This window comes from Mastigoproctus giganteus, chromosome 2, assembly GCF_048544385.1.
Source record: "Mastigoproctus giganteus isolate SK-2022 chromosome 2, ASM4854438v1, whole genome shotgun sequence".
NCBI lineage: Eukaryota > Metazoa > Arthropoda > Arachnida > Uropygi > Thelyphonidae > Mastigoproctus > Mastigoproctus giganteus.
The window spans coordinates 779,683-803,562 of record NC_143576.1 but is presented as its reverse complement, the minus strand read 5'-3'; the positions used below and the strand labels follow the sequence as shown (position 1 = coordinate 803,562).

The following is a 23,880-nucleotide window of genomic DNA, read 5'->3' as shown; positions in this document are numbered from 1 at the left end:
CCCAGATGACATAATAGAGCTGACAGTACAGGAACCAGAAGCAGGAAGTGGTCACAGATTTCTACGGTGGACAATGAAGAGAGATGTATCAATAGTTAAAGGCAAAGGAATGGGTTATAATGTTAGGAAAGGAAATTACTATGTCTTAAGATGCTACATGGCCTCTATTAACTGGATAGATATCTCATAGAGAGCGAATACAATTGTATATCTTTAAAACATTAATCACAGAAGCCTTGAAATGCTTACATACCATTAAAAAAAAAATACTCCATGAGGGAGATTCCAAGTTGGATGAGGTTGCGAGATTATACGAGCAGAAAAACATGGCATGGAAAAGTTACAAAGCAATAAAAAGCACTGAAACCTATAACAGCTACAAATTGATCAGTAATAGTGCAACAGAAAAGGTTAGACTGCAAAAGCAGATTATGAGAAATTGCTGGCAAATAGAACAGAGTGGGGATAAGGAATTCTTCACATATATAAATGCAAAGAAGAGAAGGACAAACCAGCTCGGTCCCTTATGTAATGGAAGTGGGTTAGTATTAGATACCCCAGCTGAAGTTGCAGATAAACTCAACAGTTACTTTGCATTGATATTTGCAGAAGAAAAACCCTTTGTGTCAATGAGAAATTATGGGAGTGAAGTTGAAAAAAAAAATGCAATTAATGATGTTGAAATTTCACATGTTTATTTAATTTAAAAAACTTTCAAGACTACAGGCCAGTAAGGCTCCTGGGGTTGATGACATGTACCCTATAATTTTAAGAGAGGCGGCAAGTGAGTGCATTGAACCATCGAGGCTAATTATGAGAGCATCACTGCACCTGGGAGTGATTCAATTGGATTGGAAAAGTGCCAAAGTGACTACAATACATAAGGGCAGTTCTAAGAGTGAAGTGAGAAATTACCAGCCGGTCAGTCTAACTTAAGTAGTAGGGAAAATCATGGAGACAATGATCAAGATTGGAATTCAGGATCATTTAGATAGAAATGGAATTCTGAAGCATGGTTTTGTAAAGGGAAAATCATGTTTAACTAATCTGGTTAGCTATTTTGACAGGTTCATTCAAGAGCTGGATTTAGGGAAGAATTTCGACATTGTTTATACAGGTACTTTATAAGTGTAATTCCTTCCCCCCCCCCCCAAAAAAAGGAATCACAGGGAAAATCCTTAGATAGATAGGTGTATGGCTTCAGGGAAAGAGGCAGAGGGTTGTGATAAATGGTTATTCCTCAGATTCGGTTAATGTTAGAAGTGGAGTTCCAAAAAGATCAGTATTAGGACCACTGTTTTTAATGGACATAAATGAAGGGATAGAGGGGGGGTCTAAATTTGCAGACGATGTAAAGATTGGTAGAGTAGTTAATAATCACTGCCAAGCAGAACTTCTTCAGAGTGACCTAGATAGACTTCAGGGATGGTCAGAAAAATGGCAGCTATGCTTTAATTCCTCAAAGTGTAAGGTATTAGACCTGGGGAACAGTATTCTTCTTGGTGGAGTTGAACTAAAGCCAGCAGTGGAGGAGAGGGATGTGGATGTCACGATACAGTCAGATATGAAGTTCTCCGAGCATTGTGTCCTATCGATGATTTATCAAAACCTAGTAGAGATAAGTACATCATAATTCCATTATATAAGACTATTGTTAGACCACACTTGGAATACTGTGTTCAAGTATGGAGACCGCATCTAAAGAAAGACATTGTGCTTCTTAAAAGGGTTCAAAGATGGGTAACTTGCCTGGTGAGATTGGCAAAAGGGCGTCCATATGAGGAAAGACTTCAAATATGTGGGTTGCAGAGATTGGAAACTAGGCACCTTAGAGGAGACTTGATTGAGGTGTTTAAGGCTCTGAGAGACTTAAGTAAAATGAATGAAGACAAAATTTTCACGGTTATAAATGATTGTAGAACTAGGGGCCATAACTTCAAGTTACGGGGGGGGGGGGAAGATTTAGACTGGATTGCAGGAAGTTTTATTTTAGCCAAAATGGTATAAATTACTGAAATAAGTTACCTACATATGGTGGAGGCTGACAGTTTGGGGAAACTGAAAGGTCAGCTGAATAATTACCTACGGGAGGAGGGAAACGCATAGGTTATCTATATCCTTTTCTCTTATTAATTATTTATTTTTAATTTTCTTCTTATTACTATTATTTTGCAGCATAAGCCATAGGCTTCCTTGCACCATGTGGCTATTGCTAATACTAATACAAAAGGGCTGGAGGATATTGTGAAGATCAATATCTGATGGGTTATCTATGATTCTGATATTTGTACCAAGAAAAAATCCTATTTGGTTTACTCTTTTCCTCTTCATATATGTATGAATAAAACTTCTTTTGTCTATTCTTTGTTCTCATAGCTAATGGTTTCTCATATCTGGATTTTAGCTGCCTAAATTATAAGCTGATTTAATCTGTCATTCTGGCCCAAAATGCTAAATCTTGGGGCTACTTTTCTGTTAGTGCTCAGATAATATTAATGCTGGTTTATGAAATAAATCTGATTTTTATATTTGAGTTGAAGAAGACTCTGAAGATCTAGCATGCTCTACCTTCCAATGGTTGGGGTTTGGTGGTTAGAATGATTTCCCTAGCCTGTTGAAAGATCTACATGTGTGGAGTGGGGCAAAAGGAAGCCTGTTTCTGTTTCACTTAGGTCACTAATTGGTACGATGACATTTTTTTCTAGCTGGAAATCTGTAAATAGTTGGAGTATAGCCCAAGGTGTTGGGAGTAGTACAGTATTTATTATTTTATTGTTTGTTTAAATAATTAGCCAAAATAATGCACAGGAGAAGTAACATTGGAGTACAGGTAAAAAAAAAAAAGGCCACAGGAGAGTAATCTGATTCATCTTGCAACTGTCAGTGATGATATGGACTAGTAGGAACTGATAGGAATAGACTTTAAAGACCATTTTTAAAGGGGCAATATAACTACTTCACCACCTCCTTCTAAAGGGAGTAAAAGTTCTGCAAAGGGTCCCAGTTAAAAAGGGGCCACTTGCTCATTGCTTCCAATAATTTTGTCGAACCCTGTTTAAATGTATTCAAACTACCCACCTCCACCATATAGGCGGGAGTTTATTCTAACAATTGATTAGTCTTTGGCTGAATGCAAGAGTTTCTGCATATCTATTCTGCAGCCATCCTTTTTCAATTTAAATTTATGCCCCTTTTTTGATTCATCCCAGAAAGAGAAGAGATGCCATCAATATTCAGTTTTATACACTTCAACTTGGTTGCCCTGCAGAAGCCTGTAGCTTATCTCTGCACCTTTTACATATTTGTCTTTCATAAAAGGTAGTTTCCAGATGCAACCTAGTCATTGCTTTCTACAATGAGATAATAACCTCTTTGTCCCTGCTGGAAAATTTCCTGTTACAATGTACAATTATTCTTCCCCAGATTTTTTTTTTTTCAATACCTTGCATTTCAGTCCATCTGGTTAATTTACCAAAATATTCTTGAAGTACCTTACTCTTGATTACTATCGTTAATCACTGTGTCCACCTTTTTATCATCAGCAAATGTAGACATCAAACTTGAAATACCCACATCAATGCCATTAATTAACATTAAAAATAGTATTGGGCCCAACAGTAACCCCTACAGAACTTCACCCATGGCATTAGACCATAAACAGCAATGGCCACTAGTAACCACTCTTTGCTCTGTACCGCTTAACCATTCCTTTATCCATAGCAACTTCACTGACATTGTTCCAATTTATATAACAATTGCTTATGTGGTACAGTATCAAAAACTTATTGGTCAGAAAAATGGCAGCAGATGTCAAAACCTAATCTGATTAGCTACTATGATAACCTCATAGTAGCTAATCAGAACAGTGTGATATGATCTTCCTTTAACGAACTCATTACTTTATCTAATGATTCCATTATTTTCCTAGCACAGAGGTTATAAACTAACAGTTATATACTTATCTATGAACCCTTTGAAACAATCTTGTGAATAGGGGTTTGCACATGTCCAATTTATAGGTACTTTCTCTGAATCCAAGTATGCTCTTATTATTATGGCCAAGAGCTTAGCTGCTTCTTTTGTGGCTTCTCTTAATATAATTGGACATATTTCACCAGACAGAGGTGCTTTGTTCATTTTTAGCTGCAACAATTTCTCTAAAATCTTACTTTCAATTACAAAATCATTTAACTCCAAGCTGGTATTCAACGTACTTCTGCTAACATTATCTTAAAACTTCATGCGTGAATATAGATACAAAATATTTATTCAGTCTATCAGCAATCTGTAAAGGATCATCAACGGTCATACCATTCATATCTCATCGTGAATACACCATGATTTGTCACACTAATAAGAACAAACTTATCTGTGAAAAGATCTAAATCTCCCAAACACTTCCTCGTTCATTTCACAAATATACCTGGTGTCAGTTCCAATCTTAATGATGTCCATTTCCATTTTCAGTCTGCCAAACCGCATGTACTTTTTCTCACCCAATGAGCAGTAGATTCAACCACTGCTCATCTCAGTTGTCTAAATTATTTGCTATGATTCTTTTCACTTCAAAAGTGGTACTTCTGCATATGTCTGCTCTGATATTCCCTGTTAGAGACTTAGTAATTTGTAATCTCCTCTTTTCAATCTTCTCTGGCTTAAAATCTCCTTACCACATTCTGTCAAATTCATCTATTGCCTCTATTGTCCTCCCCACTCCACTAATCACGTGGAATTCTTTGACTTCCTTTCTTTGAAACTTGACTTTCTCAAATCCAACTTTCTTAACAGTGAGTAATTTTCGTTAGTGATTTCAGTGTGCAAGGCTTAGGACCTTGCACAGATGGCTCATTTATCTACCAGAATACCAGACAATCCTAATCACACTGCCAACATATTTAATAATTTTCTCAAAAACAATCCTCTGAAGTACAATTGGCTGGTACATGGTTGAGGGGAACGGTCCTCTAGGCACTTCAGATCACAACTTTGTGATGGTCTCTTCTCCAATAGGGCCTTTCTCTCATTGCCATTCTCAACCTCGTGTAGTTTAGTATTACAAGAATGCAAAATCTGCAAGATTTCTTTTCTTCTTTTCCTCAGTCAGATTACTGTTTCAAATCTTCTGATATCAACATTTTCTCAGATCATGTCAATGAAATTATTCTTGTAGGGATGAAATCCTTTATTCCACACACCACCTTAAAATCTCGTCCTTTATCTAAACCTTGGTTTTTCAGTAAATGTGCTAAGACTGCTCAAGAAAAGAATATTGCATATCGCAATTGGCTTGTATTTAAATATCCAGCTTAATTTTCCACCTATGCTAAAGCTTGCAACAATTGTAAAGCAGTTATTAATCGGTCCAAACTAGATTTCGAACAAGCTAATAGTAGAAAACTCACTTTGTGTTCGAACGGTAGTCGAGCATTCTGGTTTCTTTTTTCTTGCCAAATCTTTTGGTCACAACTTTTGTCCATCTCTATTTCCACCACTGTCAAAATCAGATGGTTCTATTGCCACTTCAGCCCAAGATAAAGCTGACCTGCTAGCATCCTACTTTTCTTCTAACTCGTGTATTGATGATCTGGGTAAACCACCTCCTACCATCTACAGTAAACTCCATTCAATGCCTCCTGTAGTCTTTCCTCAAAAGGATGTTAGAAGGATTTTGAACAATCTTGATGTGAAGAAAGCTCCAGGTCCTGATGGATTCTCTTCACTTGTTCTTAAAATCTGTACTCTGAGCTTACTCCTGTGCTGTGTCACCTGTTTTAACTTTCTTATTTCTAAAGGTTTTCTTCTCAATTCTGTTTGGAAATTTGCTCATATCCAGCCAATTCCTAAAAATGATGACAAATCACTCCTATCCAATTATTATCCCTTTGCACGTCTACTCTTCATAAAGTAACGAAGAAATCAATTAAATGTCAACTCTTAAACTATCTACAAACCTTCCATCTGAATCAATCCACTTACACTAGTTTGGCTTATGTTAACTATCCGTGGATAGATTCAATGGAAAAGTTGGGTGAAACTCAAGAAGTTGCTATTGACATTTCAAAGGCTTTTGATTGTGTTGGCATAAAGGTGTTCTAAATAAGCTTTTATCTTATGGTTTGTCAACTTTTTTGTAATTAGGTATCCAGTTTTCTTACTACCCACTCATTGCAGGTGATGGCAGATGGTTCTCTGTTTTATAACTTCTCCACTAATGCTGTTTGGTTCTTTCTCCCACCTCTTGTATATTAAGGACCTTCTTCCATTGATCAGAAATCCTATCCATAGTTTTGCTGATGATAGCACATTGCATTCCACCTTACAGTTTGAGAAAACTTGCTCTGCATAAACAGCTTGAACTTGTTGAATATCTACGATCAATTCCTTAAATACTAATCTCTAAGTAATTCTCCAGTGGGAGCAAAGATAACTTAGTTATATTAATGCTTCTAAAACTCAGTGCAGTCTTATATCTCACAAAAAGGCAGCTTCTGCTCCAATGCCTATCATTGATGCCACTCTGATTTTTTGGGCAAGATCATATATATCTCTATTGGGGATTACCCCAACTTCTCATTCTCTTGGCATAAGCACATTACAAATATGGCTTCCTCTGCATCTAAAAAACTGGGTTTTCTCTTTTGCTCTAAGCATTACTTTTCTTTCAAACAGCTATTCACTGTGTACAAATTGTAATTCAGCTACCAAGGAATTGTGCCCACATATCGGTCCTTAATAGAGGTTGTCGAAGACATGCCAGACAATGTACTTGCTACCTGGGAGTCTAAAACGCTGATGGAACTGATATTCGGGTGACACTCAAAGTCAAGTGGACCCAATTTCGGCAACCCAGTCTCTCCACTTGCTGTCTCCTAGACGTACTGTTTCTGCTGCATGCCTTTTCTACAGATAGTTGCATGGGCACTGTTCTTCTGAGTTGGCTTCTATAATTCCCACTCTCTCTTTCAAAACAGTCCGAACACGGGCCGCCACCAGTCAACATCCATTTACTGTCCAACTTCAACCTCACAGAACAAACTTTTCATCTTCCTCATTTATTCATTCAACTGCCATTTTCTGGAACAACCTTCCTTCGTGCATATTTCCTGAAAATTACAGTCTACAGAAGTTCAAGTCTAATGTCAACAAATATCTTCTTTGGTCTTCTCAACCTCCAGCCCAAGCACGGTACTAAGTACTATAGGTTCTAATACCTCTTGTGTTTGCGGTTTTTCATAAAAACACACACACACACACACATATATATATGGGGCAGTGCCCCAAACTTCTCTCAGGCTTCCAGATTACATTCAAAAGAGGGTAGTTAGGTTAATTAATGACTTGTCTTTAACAAAGTCTTTCCACTCTCTGTCTCACATACTTCTGTTTCTGCTGCATGACTTTTTATAGATTCTTCTATGGCACTGTTCTTCTGAATTGGTTTCTACAATTCCTGCTCTCTCTTCCAAACCAGTCGAACACATGCCGCAACCAATCAATATCCTTTTACTGTCAAACTTCAAATTCACAGAACCAACTTTAATTTTCCCTCCTTTATTCATTCAAGTTCCGTTTTCTGGAACAGCCTCCCTTCATATGTATTTTCTGAAGATTACAATGTACAGAAATTAAAGTCAAATGTCAATAAGCATCTTTTTTCATCTCCTCAACTTTCAACCCATGCATAATACTAAATACAATAGGTCGTAATACCTCTCATGCTTGGGGTTCTCATTAAAAAAAAAAAAAAAAAAAAACCTAATAGACCAACGTGGTTTACTCCTTTCCTTCTAGTCATAAAATATGAAAAATATGAAAAGAATTTCTTACTGCTTTTCTTTACGTTCCTAACAATGAACTTTTATAATTTACATTATGCTAGTTTGTATTTATTATAGAAATCTTTATCCTTTGCAAATTTATAATGATCCTATGCATTTTTTTTTTTCGCTGCTGCTAAACTCATCTGTTCGTATAATATCCATTTTGGTCTAAATTCTGAATTATTTCTTTTAATTGGTATAAAAATACCCAGTAGTCTCTACAATTACCTCTTTAACACTTCCCATTTGGCAATTGCATATTTTAACATCAAGTGCCACTGAAAAGTTTACAATGTATTTCTGTTGTGAAAACAAAATCCTTTTCCTTTATCTTTGAATAAATTCCTTATCTATATGAAATAATCACTGCTGATAACCCGATCAAGAACATTCCTTTCTCTTTTTGCCTCTCTAACATGTTAGTGTAGAAAGCAGTTATCCAAAAAAATTGAGAAAAGATTTGGTGTTATTTGAGCAGCCAACCCACTGTTCAGATTTAATAGTATATGAAGAGATATACTATTAAATCTACTAAAAAAATGACATAGAACTTCTGAAGAAGGTTCAGAGAAGTTACAACCAGATTGGGGACAAGTGCAAAGTGATGCACATATGAAGAATGGTGTAGACAGTGTAGACTAAAGTTTGACAACCCGTCATTTACGGGGAGACAGGTAAAGCATTGAAGGGATTAAGTGAAATGAACGAGGAAGGTTTCTCATGGGTGAAACATGAACCAACCGACTCAAATATAAAATCTCGGGGAATAATAGAAGATTGGATTTGAAGAAATTCACCTATAGGCAGCAGGTTGTTGAACAGTGGAATAATGTGGTGAGGACAGTCAGCTGGATTAAGTTTAAAGCAGACTTGGCTAATTTCCTTGTTGAAATGGGAATAGCACAAGTATTCTGTTTTATTTGAATTATTATTATTATTATTAATTTTTTTTTTGCTGATGCAGAAAAAGTTTGTTTCCCTGCATCATTTGGCCATACTAATATAAAGGTTAAGGTGCATTCCTGTAATGCCAAACAACATGAGGCTGGAATAGCCATGGGAGAAGCCATCTACAAGTTATAATCTGAGGTACCTAGAGGATCACTAACATAAACTATGTATGTTAAAGAGTTTTCAGTGAAGAAAAGATCAAGAGCATTGGGTGTATGGTTAGGATCGTATGGTATTGTAGCAGGCAAATGGATGTTTTGTAACGTGACTAATAAGTACAGAAACCTTAGCTTATATAAAACTTGGGTTTATGCAATTAGAAAACTAAAAACCAGCTAGAGGTGTTTAAAATCACTGAAGAAAATTACTTCTCTGTTAGGAAAGTTAGATCAAAGAAAGTCAAGTCAAAGAAGTTCTGAGTTATCTGTAAAGTTGGCAGAATAACATAATGTGGCCTCATAACTGAACTGCCCATATTCATGGGAGAGAAGAAGTTGGATTGTGACAGGTCTGGTTACTAGCTGGCAGAGTACAGGCAGTGAGATTATATACCACTTGGAAGTGCTCAGTCTGGCAGATTACCTAGCAACTGTCCTGCAAAAAGTGATTTTAAAGCCATACTGATGATACATTCATCAACATTCTTAAAAAAAAAAAAAAAACAGAAAGAGAGCAGCTTAAATTATTTAAAACTTTCTCCCTTTATAAAATTCAGTTTAGAAATGGAAAGTTTTTTTTTTTTTTTTTTTTTTTTTTATGAGAACCCCAAACACGAGAGGTATTATAACCTATAGTACTTAGTACCGTGCTTGGGTTGGAGGTTGAGAAGACGAAAGAAGATATTTGTTGATATTGGACTTGAACTTCTGTAGATTGTAATTTTCAGGAAATACGTATGAAGGAAGGTTGTTCCAGAAAACGGCAGTTGAATGAATAAATGAGGAAGATGAAAAGTTGGTTCTGTGGGTTTGAAGTTGGACAGTAAATGGATGTTGGCTGGTGGCGGCACGTGTTCGGACTGTTTTGAAAGAGAGAGCGGGAATTATAGAAGCCAATTCAGAAGAACAGTGCCCATGGAAGTATCTGTAGAAGAGGCATGCAGCAGAAACAGTGCATCTATGAGAAAGCGAGTGGAGAGACTCTGTTAGAGATGAATCATTAATTAACCTAACTGCCCGCTTCTGAATGGAATCAAGAAGCCTAAGAGAGGTTTTGGGGGCACCACCCCAGATGTGGGAACAATATTCCATGGCAGGGCGGATTTGCGATTTATACAGAGTGAGCAGCTGTTTGGGAGAAAAGTAACGCCGAGAGCGAAAGAGAAAACCAAGTTTTTTAGATGCAGAGGAAGCAATATTTGTAATGTGCTTGTGCCAAGAGAGATTAGAAGTCAGGGTAATCTCCAAAAGAGATATATCATTTTGCCTAGAAATCGGAGTGTCACTAAAGATAAGCATAGGAGCAGAAGAATCCTTTTTGCGAGATATAAGACAAGATTGAGTTTTAGAAGTGTTGAAATCAACTAAGTTGTCTTTGCCCCACTGGAGAATTACCTGAAGATCGGCATTTAAGGAATTGGCAGCAGATTTTCGAGAACTTGAAGCTGATTGAGCTGGACAAGGTTTCTCAAAATGGAAAGTTGAATGCAATGTGCTATCATCGGCAAAACTATGGATAGGATTTCCAGTCAATGGAAGAAGGTCATTGATATACAAGAGGAAAAGAGTGGGGGAAAGAACTGAACCTTGGGGGACACCGGCATTAGTGGAGAAGTTAGAAGACAGAGAGCCATCTACCATCACCCTCAGTGAGCGATCAGAGAGAAAACTGGATAACCAATTACTAAAAACAGTTGGCAAACCATAAGATGGAAGCTTGTTTAGAAGACCTTTATGCCAAACACGATCAAAAGCCTTTGAGATGTCAAGAGCAACTACTTGTGTTTCACCGAACCTTTCCATTGAATTAGTCCATAAATGGGTAACATAAGCCAGAATATCACCAGTGGATCGACACTGACGGAATCCATACTGGCGATCGTTGATCAGATGGAAGGTTTCTAGGTAGTTTAAGAGTTGGCGGTTAATTGATTTCTCCATTATTTTAGAAAGAGTAGAAGTAATTGCAATGGGACGATAATTGGATGGGAGGGATTTGTCACCCTTTTTAGGAACTGGCTGGATATGAGCAAATTTCCAAGCAGAAGGAAAAACACCTTTGGAATAAGAAAGTGAAAAAAGGCGGCAAAGAATAGGAGTAAGTTCAGGAGCACAGGTTTTGAGAACAAGTGGAGAAATACCATCAGGACCTGGAGCTTTCTTAGCATCAAGATTCATCAAAATCCTTCTGATATCCTTTTGACGGAAGACCACAGGAGGCATTGAATGGAGCGTGTTAGGAATGGTGGGAGGTGTTTTACCAAGATCATTAATACATGAGCTCGAAGAAAAATGGGATGCTAGCAGGTCAGCTTTATCCTTGGCTGAAGTGACAACAGAACCATCTGGTTTGGACAGAGGTGGGAGCAGAGATGGGCAAAAGTTGCGGCCAACAGCTTTGGCAAGAGACCAGAATGCTCGGCTACCATTAGGGCAAGAAGCAAGTTTTCTACTCTTAGCCTGTTCAAACTCTAGTTTGGACTGATTAATAACTGCTTTACAATTGTTGCGAGCTTTGGTGTAGGCAGAAAATGAAACTGAAGAATTAGAAACAAGCCAATTACGATATGCAACGTTCTTCTCTTGGACAGCCTTAGCACATTTATTGGAAAACCAAGGTTTAGATAAAGGACGAGATTTTAAAGTGGAGTGTGGGATAAAGGATTCCATTCCTGCAAGAATAATTTCACTGACACGATTTGAGCAAACGTTGACATCAGAAGTTTTGAAACAGTAATCAGACCAAGGAAAAGAAGAAAAGAAGTCTCGCAGGTCATCCCATTTTGCATTCTTGTAATGCCAAACAATACGAGGTTGGGAATAGCCATGAGATAAAGGTTCCATTGGAGAAGAGACAATCACCAAGTTGTGATCTGAAGTGCCTAAAGGACCTCTCACTTCAACCTTGTACTTAGAAGGGTTGTTTGTGAGAAAAAGATCAAGCGTATTGGCTGTATGATTAGGATTGTCCGGTATTCTTGTAGGTAAATGAACAATCTGTGCTAGGTCATTAGTAATTGCAAAAGCCTCAGCATCTCGACCTGCTGGGTCGGTGTGACTAGAAAACGGAAGCCAGCTGGAGTTGTGAACGTTAAAATCACCAAGGAAAATTACCTCACTGTTAGGAAAGTTGGACTGGAGAAAGTCAAGTTGCAAAGAGAGGAAGTCAAAGAGCTCCAAGTGATTAGTGGAGTTGGGAGAACGGTAGAGACAACAGATGAATTTTACACAATGGGGTAGAGAGATTTTAAGCCAGAGAAGATCAAAGAGAGGAGATTCCAAATTGCCTAGTCTCTGACAGGGAATATCAGAACGGACATATGCACAAGTACCACCTTTGAGGCGAAAGGAATCATACAGCAAATAATTTGGATATCTGAGATGAGCAGTAGTTGAATCAACTGATAACTGGGATTCAGTCAGAAAAAGTACATGGGGTTTGGAAGACTGCAAGTGGAAATGGACATCGTTGAGATTAGAATTGAGACCACGTATATTTGTGAAATGAATTAGGAAGTCCTTGGGAGGTTTAGATCTTTTCGCAGATAAGCTTGCTCTATTATTTTGACAATTCATGGTGTATTCAATAGTAAGAAAAAGTGGGTGGGACATGCTGTATGAAGTAATGAAATTTTTGGATATGGCGTACATGTGGTAAGAATATACCCAGATCCTTGACATAACGTGGCCTCGACAATGCTCCCCGCATACACACTACTCGGACTCCCTCCAGTCACTATCTGGCAGAGTAGAGGTAGTAAGATTATACACTAGCTGATCCGGAAGCTTCCTAGAGAGTTACCAATAGGTTCAGTCCGGTGTACTAACTAGCGGCCGGCCTGCGAACACCGTTTTAGAGCTGTACCCTCGAAATGTAAGGAATATTGGATCTCGCCACGACATTCATCATAACCTCAAAAATCATCAATCATACTGCATGATGGAAGAGATAGGGAAGGGTTGGCCGGAACTTAGCTCTAGAGACTAAACATGGGTTCCACCACTTCAAGCCTCCAATAAGCAAAGTGGTGGTATTTCACCGGTTGATGAGAGTCATCTACCACCTAGTACTGCCTGGTAACATAGAGGGGCGGCGTTCCTCCATGTGGTGTGGGCGCCACACCTCGACCCCTGCTTACGTTGGTTCACACCTGGGTGGTCACCCACCATGTACTTGTGCATGAAGGTTATACCCAGGATTACTAACAGTCCCACCATCGTGAAGGTGCAAGCAGAGGATTTGGCTGTCATAGACCGTCCGGACTTCGCCGAAATTGGGTCCACTTTGACTTGAGTGTCACCCGAATATCAGTTCCATCAGCATTTTAGACTCCCAGGTAGCAAGAACAGCTTGTCTGGCATATCTGAGAGAATGTCTGTGACAACCTCAAGGACCAAAGTGACCGAATCTTGCCATTTTTAGACATCATGGTACTGAATGGATAATCAAGGTCAGTTTACAGTTTATTCCATCTGTCAAGTGCCAGCAAAGAAGAATAGCAGAGCTTGTCAACTAATGAATAGAGCTAGGTTCCACTACAGCAATAGGAGGTTAATAGGGTGCACACAATTCTGCAGGCATGTGGTTTACCCCAGCAAAATGACTGATATAGGGGATGTCTTCCTAAGGTTGGGTCGGCATGCATCCCATTCTATCTGGTGATGTCCAAAAGATTGCCAGGCATAGTTAAGAAATACAGCAGGCAAGTACCCAGCAGAAAATTAAAAATAATCTCCCCCACAATTAGCCTCCCCCTGAAATGTTCTAAAGTGTGGTGGTGCTTTATAAAATTATATAATCCCAAATACATTGCAAATATACATACATATATATATAACATTACGGATAATATAAAGAAAAGAAAATAAATCCAACAATAATACCATCAGGGACCTAAGACAACGCAAAAAAAAAAAAAAAAAAAAAAAAAATTATCGCTTTTTACCGACAATCTAGATGACATCAACTGGGGCCAACCACCCAGAATGAAGGCAAAAAACGAGAAGGTTCTCTGTTTCTGTGATGATCAATATATGCTAAGTAATTTAAATCTAAACCAAATATAAACCGGTATAGGCCGAAAATAAATCGAATTTAAATAAATCGAAAGATGATAATAAAATTTAGAAACATTAGAATCAAAGGTAAGAAATATAAGTAAAATATAAATGTAAGCATATATTAATCATCGTTGACCCGACAGAGAACGTAATTTAATGATTAAAATAAGATTAAATATATAATACATACTACATATTGACCGTATCTAGGACATAATGTAATAGTCGTCAAAATAATATGTGGTGCCCCCTATGTGATGGATACGGTAAAAATAAATAATTAAATTAAATTAACGCATAGAGAAACATGCAGATAGTAAGAAGAAAAACTAAAGGAGTAGGAATAATAGAACCTGAACTCCACAAAGGCGAAAAATAGTGGTATAGATAAGAAATAGTTTCTCCTACGTCCTCGGATTGCCCTAATAATTTCGGAGAAATAAAAATAAAGAGTGTAGGACAGTTTAAAGACATTACAAGATATAAGTTGTGGCTCGGGTATGCCCGGGTATGTATTCATACAAGATAATCTATATAATACCAAATTAATAAATAGGCAGCTCAAAGATATACATGAACATTTTGTGATTACTCCCGTTGACAAAGCTGCTTGTAATTATGCAATCATATGTAAATCATATTATATAGAAATCATTAAAAATGAACTACAGTCTAGCCATACATATAAACATATAGCATCTTCCCATAATATAATAATCAAAAAATTAATTGCACTGCATAAAAAATTAAAGTTAAAGTATAATAACCTAAAATTTCCATACCCAAATTTCACAAAACACCAATTGCTCTTAGATTCATAACATCATGCAGAGATAGTTATGCTAAATTTCCCGGAAAAACGTTAGAAAAGTTACTTAAAATTATATTATATAACTTAAATAAAACTATTATAATAAATAATAACTTACCTATTATAAATGCTCTAAAAAATAACAATATTCATCAAATACAAACATTTGATTTTAACAGTCTATTTAAGAGCATTAATCTTGATAACTTAGAAGTCGTCCTCCAGAAACTATATTTAGAAAATAAAAATGCTATAAAAGGTTGATTTAACCTATTGGGATTCTCTAATAAAATTATGCATCTTTAATAATTATATATATGACGGAACATCGTTATACCTACAAGTGACTGGCACACCTATGGGAAGTCCAGCATCAAGCATAATCGCAAACCTTTATCTACATTATACAGAAAGAGAATTCCAAGATAACCTACTTATATATAGATACGTAGATGATATATGTGTTTTTAATTGTCCACATTTTGTCCAGGATTACAGTAAACTATATCCAGTAGAACTTGTATTAGAAAAAACTAATAGTTCTGATACTATAGCAAATTATCTGGATCTTCATATAGAAATATTGCATAATAATAATATAGACGTAAACGTATATAATAAAAGAGATGCATTCAATTTTAACGTGGTAAGCCTTACAAATTGGAAATCTAATATATCAAAATCAGTGCATACTAATACAATTTTATCACAATGTCTAAGGATTGCTTATATCTGCAAATAGTAATAAAAATTGTTCAGCGGGCTTAACAGTGTTGTATGGCAGGTTGATCAATAATCATTTCCCTATCGCTTACCTGAAATATCATTTCAGGAAAGCGATAAACATTATTAATTTCAAAAATTTGTTTTCTGAACCTATTGTTTTAATATAATTTTCAATATAATCGTTATATTTAGTGCCATGTATATATGTAAATAGGATACACTTTGCATTCTTGGTGTCTTACAGCATAGAAAACTTGTACCCACCGGCTTGCAAATTACAGTGTATCATTTTTTTTTTTTTTTTTTTTTTTTTAAATATATAGTTAATATATAGTTAAATTCATTTAAATTTACTTAAATTCACGCTGAGATAACATGCAAATTCAGCTCAGGGTCCTACTATAGGAACGGGTTTGCGATCCCGGGCATACCCGAGCCACAACTTATATCTTGTAATGTCTTTAAACTGTCCTACACTCTTTATTTTTATTTCTCCGAAATTATTAGGGCAATCCGAGGACGTAGGAGAAACTATTTCTTATCTATACCACTATTTTTCGCCTTTGTGGAGTTCAGGTTCTATTATTCCTACTCCTTTAGTTTTTCTTCTTACTATCTGCATGTTTCTCTACGCGTTAATTTAATTTAATTATTTATTTTTACCGTATCCATCACATAGGGGGCACCACATATTATTTTGACGACTATTACATTATGTCCTAGATACGGTCAATATGTAGTATGTATTATATATTTAATCTTATTTTAATCATTAAATTACGTTCTCTGTCAGGCGCCTCCGTAGCCAGGTGGGAAGGAGCAGCAGTGCGTAGCACACGCTTCTTGATTAGACCGGGGTTCGAGCCCGTCACCACCAAATACGGAGGATGCGGAAAGGTCATTCAGGGAATGACCACCGCATATCCCGGAGCCATATGGCCTTAGTTGCTAATGCTCCTAAAAACCAAATAACAACAACAACAACAACAACGTTCTCTGTCGGGTCAACGATGATTAATATATGCTTACATTTATATTTTACTTATATTTCTTACCTTTGATTCTAATGTTTCTAAATTTTATTATCATCTTTCGATTTATTTAAATTCGATTTATTTTCGGCCTATACCGGTTTATATTTGGTTTAGATTTAAATTACTTAGCATATATTGATCATCACAGAAACAGAGAACCTTCTCGTTTTTTGCCTTCATTCTGGGTGGTTGGCCCCAGTTGACGTCATCTAGATTGTCGGTAAAAAGCGATAATAATTTTTTTTTTTTGCGTTGTCTTAGGTCCCTGATGGTATTATTGTTGGATTTTTTTGCATTGTCTTAGGTCCCTGATGGTATTATTGTTGGATTTATTTTCTTTTCTTTATATGATCCGTAATATTATAGACATTATGGGTGCATTGTATGATTGCTTTCAACTGCATTGACTCATAAATATTATTTACATTATTAGTTACAGTTACTTTCGTTTTAACTTTCTTTACTTTTTTATCAATAATTATAATTATATATATATATATATATATATTTATTTAAAATCTCATAACCCAACCATATTAGATTATGTCTAATTAATCTGTATGGGACATATTACAGTTCAAGTATCTGAAGTTATTTACTTGTTCCATGATTTTGTTTCTTTACAATTTTCACTGAACTAACTGTATCATTTCAAGGAACTTCCCATTGGGGAAGTTCATTGGAATGCAGTGATGATTTTCTTTACCAGACAGAGATTTTCATCGAAAATCTCATAAAATGATTTAAGCACAAAATTTTTTATAATGTACCTTCATTGTAGTGATTAACATTTAGTCAGAATAAAGTAGTTAAACAGAAAAAAGGATACATAACAATATACCTCCGGATATCTCCAATAGTATGACTGTGGTTTACTGTTAATACCATCCTGCAAAAAAAAACAAAAACTTTCCCTTGGAGAAGTCACAATATTATATCATCTACAATGAGACTGCAATGGATATGTAAAAAAAAAAAAAAACAAAACAAAACAAAAAAAAAACAGAATAAATCAGAGCACTGAAATATTTAGTTGAAGGAAAGTAAAAAATATACAGCTTGTGCTCATTATCAGGGGGTGTTTCCTGCCTACACTAGCAAAGATTCTGGACAGGGGGTTACATTAATCAAGAAATGGCATATTTGCTTCAAAATTGTAATATGTCTGTCATTAAGGTTAATGGTTATTAAATTAAATTAGTGTACAGAGATAACACACAGGCCTGTAAGATTAATTGCAAAAAAAAAAAAAATAATAATAATAACAAAAATTACAGCATACTATTATATTAATCTTCTCTACCATATATTAATATAATTTTTATTAGTATATACAGCCACTCCCCGACTTATGTAAGGGATGTGTTCTGCGAAACTCTGCTTAAGTCGGGGAGTGGCTGTATATACTAATAAAATTTCCCTAGATGCTTATGCAGCACTCGCAAATTTGATTGAAGCAAAAAAGAAATGTTAGACTAACGTAAATAGAATTATTTATTCAATTTTTTTATCTCATGTACAGGAAAAATTACAAAAGTGTACAAAATTACAAAAATTTCAAAATTATAAAATTACAAAAAGAGAGGAGACATGCATAACACCAATGTTTTACCTTTCGAGCATCATTGCCAGAATTAACTCTCCAGTTGATAAGCACGTGGCTAGGGAAGTTGAAGATCTAGAATGGGATTTTTCCAACACATCACAAAATTTCTCTGCAGCTGCAGAATCGGCACCAATGTTTTACCTTGGTAAACTTCTGCACATCTATCCTACAATTGTCTTTCGTCAATTTGAATTTATGCCCTCTCAGGTGATTATTCTGAGTAAGAGGAAGAATCCCATCAGCATTGAGCATGCTGAAACCATTCAAGGCTTTATAAACCTCAATCAGATCACCTGGCAGGTGCATGGTCTCCAGACACTGTAATTTGCAAAACTTAAGCCTTTCTTCGTAAGAGCAACCCTTTGTTCCATTCACTAATCTTGTTGCCCTTCTATGTACTTGTTCCAGCAGCTCTACATCATTCTTAAAATGAGGCCTCTAGACCTGTATACAGTATTCAAGGTGTGGCCTGACCGTTGCCTTATACAAGGGGATAATAACCTCCTTATCCCTGCTAGAAAAATTCTCGTATATCATTGACAAGACACCATGAGCTACTCTTGCAGACTGTCTGCACTGCTCAGAAAACTTAATATCTGCCTGCACAATTACCCCCAGGTCCTTTTCATTCTCACTTCGCCGACCGGGCTAGCCAGGTGGGTAAAGTGCCTGCCTGGCAACCCAAAGGTCGCAGGTTCGATTCCCGCCTCGGGCTTGGATCAAAGTACTGCAACCCCCCCACCCCACCCCCTGGGAGGTGCTATATGGCCACAGAAGCCTATGCGCCAACAACTAGCAAAAAAAAAAAAAAAAAATTCTCACTTCACCGCATACTTTAATGTTTTGGAAACCAGCGTGATGCTTGAACCTATTAAACCACCCTTTGCTTGCCACGAACTTGGCTTGGGGTTCGCTGTACTTATCCTTAATATCTTCATAAATACTTGTTGCTTTTGCTTGAATTGCCATTGGACTCAGAGGTACTTGAATGCTGTTTTGTGATCACTGTTGATCTTAAATGCATTGATCCTTTAACATGTTCTTTTATACACACACTGTCCCTTAAAATAGTATTCACTGTTGAAGCAGCGAGACCTAATTCCATGCAACAGTTGTTGTTGTTGTGGTGTTTTCTGGCACAAGAGCTACTTAGGCCATATTGTGCCTTCCATGCAACAGGTGACAAACTTTGTACTTCTTAATCATTTTCATGTTCATTTCTAAATCAATTTTGTTTCATTTCCTAGCACTGCCAGCACTTGCACTTTCCGTTGGTCCCTTTCCCTTCACCATTGTAATAAAAAAATTAGGAATGAAGAGAAGATTCTGAAAATTTATTTGTTTTTTTATATGAGTGAAGGTTTCAATGAAGGGAAACTCATTTCACCATAATACTGTAACATAAAAACCCACAGAATTCCAGTTAACATACTATGATTTTTAGTGTTTTTTTGTTTTCCACCAACCATGGAATAAAACGAAAGACGAAAAAACCCAAATTTTTAAAAATTTTTAATATTTACAATAAATTATTTACAAACCAAATATTACTGATAGTAATTTTAAAATAAAACAACTGTGATATACAGGATAATAATAAAATGCCGAATTTAAAATGCAATAAAATATACTGGTTAAAAGCGCTAAAATACTAACTGAAGCTTTCAAAGGCTTCTGCCTTCTATCTCAACAGTGTAATTTCTGTTCTGCGGTGCATCATTAAATACCAGCAGGTTCACGGTGCATCTCACGTGAACGTGTACTGTTCCCGTCAGAACCGGAAGTGGCTCGGGAGCGTTTCAGGCAAAAACATTCATCCCCTCCAAGGATTACCGCCTCAAAGAGGGGATGAATACGTGTGCCCCTATCTCTATTTATATTTTTCTCAGTAGAACTAATTCTCAAGCTCTCGAGCCACTTGCGGTCCCAAAATCACCGGTTCCAGTTAACATTATTATCGCAAATGCAATAAGATTGAGTTTACTACCCATTTATAATAGATTGCTCTAACAGAAAACCCCAATAAACCAGAAAGTGCAAATTTATAAGATACATATCTTACATGATGTTTTTTATTAATTTTAAGATGAGAATTTAAGTCATTATTGTTTGATGTGAATAAATTCTGGAAATAAAACTAACTTTGGATGAGAGTGATCACATTGAAAGGTGCTTAGCAGGGCTTGTTTGATGTATGGATGCATTCATTTTTGTGAGAGAGGCTACAGAGGGAAAGAGGTAAACAATGGATGACCAACTGCAGGGGGACCGGACAGCTTACTCAAAGTAGAGCTGGGGCTGCACTTGAGGGAAATGAACAGCATAAAACAAAGTGACCGAAATGAGAGGGACCATTTTAGAAATATAGAGCAGTTATGGCTGTTAGGGAGGCAGCAAGGATTAGAGTTTTAAAAGTGAAAAAAAAAAAAAAAAAAAAAAAAGAGGCCGATGTTTAAATGTACTCTTATAAATTTCAAGGGCTGTCACTTCTATAAGGTGTGACTAAAGGGGCAAGTGGAAATAGATTGTGAGCAGGAATATTCTTGAGGTATCTGAACTTAAAACTGTCGTCTGGTGTGAACATAGGTGCCGACCAATCAGAACGGAGTGTAGACAAAAGTAGATGGCCAAAATTGAACTGGAATGAGGATGCTGTAGGAAAATAGAAGGTGATTGGCTAGAGAGAGAGGGAATGAGATGTAAAAGGAAAAGGGTGCGAAAAGAGAGAGAAAGGGTGCTTTTTCCTTTAGGTGGTTGGAGAGAAAGGTTGGTCGAGGTGCGAGGAGGGCTTCTTTCTTTTGGTGTGGTGTAGCTGATATGGTGAAAGGTCAATATATGAAAGTCGGGAGAAGGCAGAAGTAGTAATGAAAAAGTGCTGTGTTTTTTTGGAAGGGAGTGTGGGGTAGTGAAGCGTATCTAGTAAGTAATAGTGGGAAGAGTCCGTAGGTAAAGAAATAGAGTGCCGAGACAAGGAGCACCAGAAATCTTTCCTATGCAAGGAGAAGAAGTGTCCAATAGTAAGGACTGTTGTGATAGTCGCATCAAAGAGAGGAATGTCAAGCAAGGGTCATGCAGAAGCCATTCAAGGAAGACAGCAGATCATAGGGATCCTATAAGAAAGAACTCTATCTAGAAAAAAGATAAAGAAAAGGGAGAGAAGGCAAGAAAAAATGGTACAAGTAAGTCCTCTGAAAAATTGATAGTTAATCACATAGACATTATGCAAAGCATATAGGCTGACCTGAGTAATTTAATAAAGGATGGGAATAGATTTACTTAAGTAGTGAGAAAGAGTGAGTGAGGGAAAATATTATTTTTCTGTGACAAAGAGGCATGTGTAGAACTATAAATCTGAAGGTATTGTCAGGTATAAGGGAAGCAGGAGTTTAAAGTTGAGAATTCACTCTGTACGTATGAACTACATTGATCTGTGAACCAAAGAAGGTAATGTACCCGACTGTGATGCCCTAGTGCAGTGGTTCCCAACCTTTTTTGACTGGCAAACCCCTTTCAATGTAATATTATTTATCGAGAACCCCTTTCAACATAATATTTTTAATGCGAACCACTAAGCCTACATTCTCTGAAAAGGTATAATATTTCTGAATTTTTATTACAAAATATTTCCAGTACTACGTTTTTATAAGCGACATTGCATAATAATAAAAATTATTATTAAGCATTATTTATACTTTGTAAAGCAGTTATTAATAAATACAAACTAGATTTCGAACATGCTAAGAACAGAAAACTTGCTTTTAGTCCAAATGGTAGCTGAGCATTCTGGTCTCTTGCCAAAGCTATTGGCCGCAATTTTTGCCCATCTCTGTTTTCACCTCTGACAAAACCAGATGGTTCTGTTGCCACATCAGCCAAAGATAAAACTGACCTGCTAGCATCCTATTTTTCTTCCAACTCATGTATTGATGATCTTGGTAAATCACCTCAAACCATTCCCAGCACACTCCATTCAATGCCTCCTGTAGGATTCTCTCAAAAGGATGTCAGAAGGATTTTGATGAATCTGATGATAAGAAAACTCCAGGTGCTGAGTTTTCTCCACTTCTTCTCTAAACCTGCGCTCACTCCTGTTTTGTGTCGCCTTTTTTCACTTTCTTATTCCAGAGGTGTTTTTTCTTCTGCTTGGAAATTTGCTCGTATCCAGCCAGTTCCTAAGAAGGGTGACAAATCCCTTCCATCCAATTATCGTCCCACTGCGATTACTTCTGTTCTTTCCAAAGTAATGGAGAAATAAATTAACCACCAAATCTTAAAACTATCTGGAAATCTTTCACCTGATCAACGATCGCCAGTATGGATTCCGTCAGTGTCATTCCACTGGTGATATTCTGGCTTATGTTACCCACCTATAGACAAATTCAATGGAAAAAATTTGGTGAAACTCAAGCCATTTCTCTTGACATTTCAAAGGTCGTGTTTGGCATAAAGGTCTTCTAAATAAGCTTCAATCCTATGATTTGCCAGCTGTTCTTTGTAACAGAATATCCAATTTCTGGCCTCTGTAGCCGAGTGATCAGGAGCAGGAGTGTAGTAGCACACGCTCTTTGAGTAGACCGGGGTTCAAGTCCCTGACTGCTAAATACGGTCGATCTGCCAACCTGCACTGGACCAGCGTGGCAGATTATGGTCCATTTCCCTCAGCACAAATTGTTGAGGAGGCTTCCACCCTGCAGTGGGTTGATAAGGGCTGCAGTTTTATCCAGTTTTCTCTCTAACTGCTCACTGCAGGTGACAGTACACAGCTCTCTGTCTTCTAACTTGTCCACTAATGCCGGTTCCCCCAACGTTCAGTTCTTTGTCCCACTCTTTTCCTCTTGTATATTAATGACCTTCTTCCATTGACCGGAAATCCTTTCCATAGTTTTGCTGACGATAGCACATTTGCATTCAACCTTTCAGTTTGAGAAACCGTGTCCTGCTCAAACAGCTACAACTTCTCTAGTATCCGCTGCCAAATCCTTAAATGCCGATCTCCAGTGGGGCAAAGATAACTTAATTTCAATCTTTCTAAAACTCAGTCCTGTCTTATATCTCGCAAAAAAGGATTCTTCTGCTCCTATGCTTATCTTCGATGATGCTCCGATTTCTAGATCTTGGGGATTACCCTGGCTAATATTCTCTCTTGGCATAAAGCACATTACAAAAATTGCTTCCTCTGCATCCAATAAGCTGGGTTTTCTCTTTCGCTCTCGGCATAACTTTCCTTCCAAACCGTTGCTGACTCTGTAGAAATCACAAATCCACCCTACCATGGAATATTGTTCCCACATTAGCATTAGTAGAGGCATATGATGCAAGAAAGCAAGCTTATGAAGCATCAGCCAAAAAAAAAAAAAAAAAACACTCCCCCATTTCACCCCTCCGTTCGATCCAAATACCATCCAGCTCAGCCTTAAATTTATTTAGGCTATCAACTTCCACAACAAAAGATGGAAGTCTATTCCACCAACCACCTACCCACTGGCTAAAGACAAACTTCCGCACATCTAACCTACAACTGTATTTCTTCAATTTCAATTTATGCCCTCCCAGGTGATTATTCTGAGCAAGAGGAAGAATCCCATTAGCATTGACCATGCTCAAACCATTCAAGGCTTTATATACCTCAATCAGATCACCTTGCAGGTGATCTGATTGAGGTGTACAAAGCCTTGAATGGTGCCTAGTCTCCAGACACTGTAATTTGCAAAAC

At 37.0% G+C, this 23,880-nt stretch overlaps 1 protein-coding gene across 1 annotated transcript in view; it reads right to left on the bottom strand.

Moving 5' to 3' along the window:
• Nucleotides 1-23,880, bottom strand: part of LOC150089112 (NSFL1 cofactor p47-like) — a 177,537-nt gene that overhangs the window by 7,930 nt on the left and 145,727 nt on the right. The window contains exon 8 of the mRNA XM_090390332.1: nt 17,391-17,450. Within this exon, the coding sequence (XP_090246458.1) occupies nt 17,391-17,450 (60 nt within the window). The remainder of the gene's footprint in view (nt 1-17,390; nt 17,451-23,880) is intronic.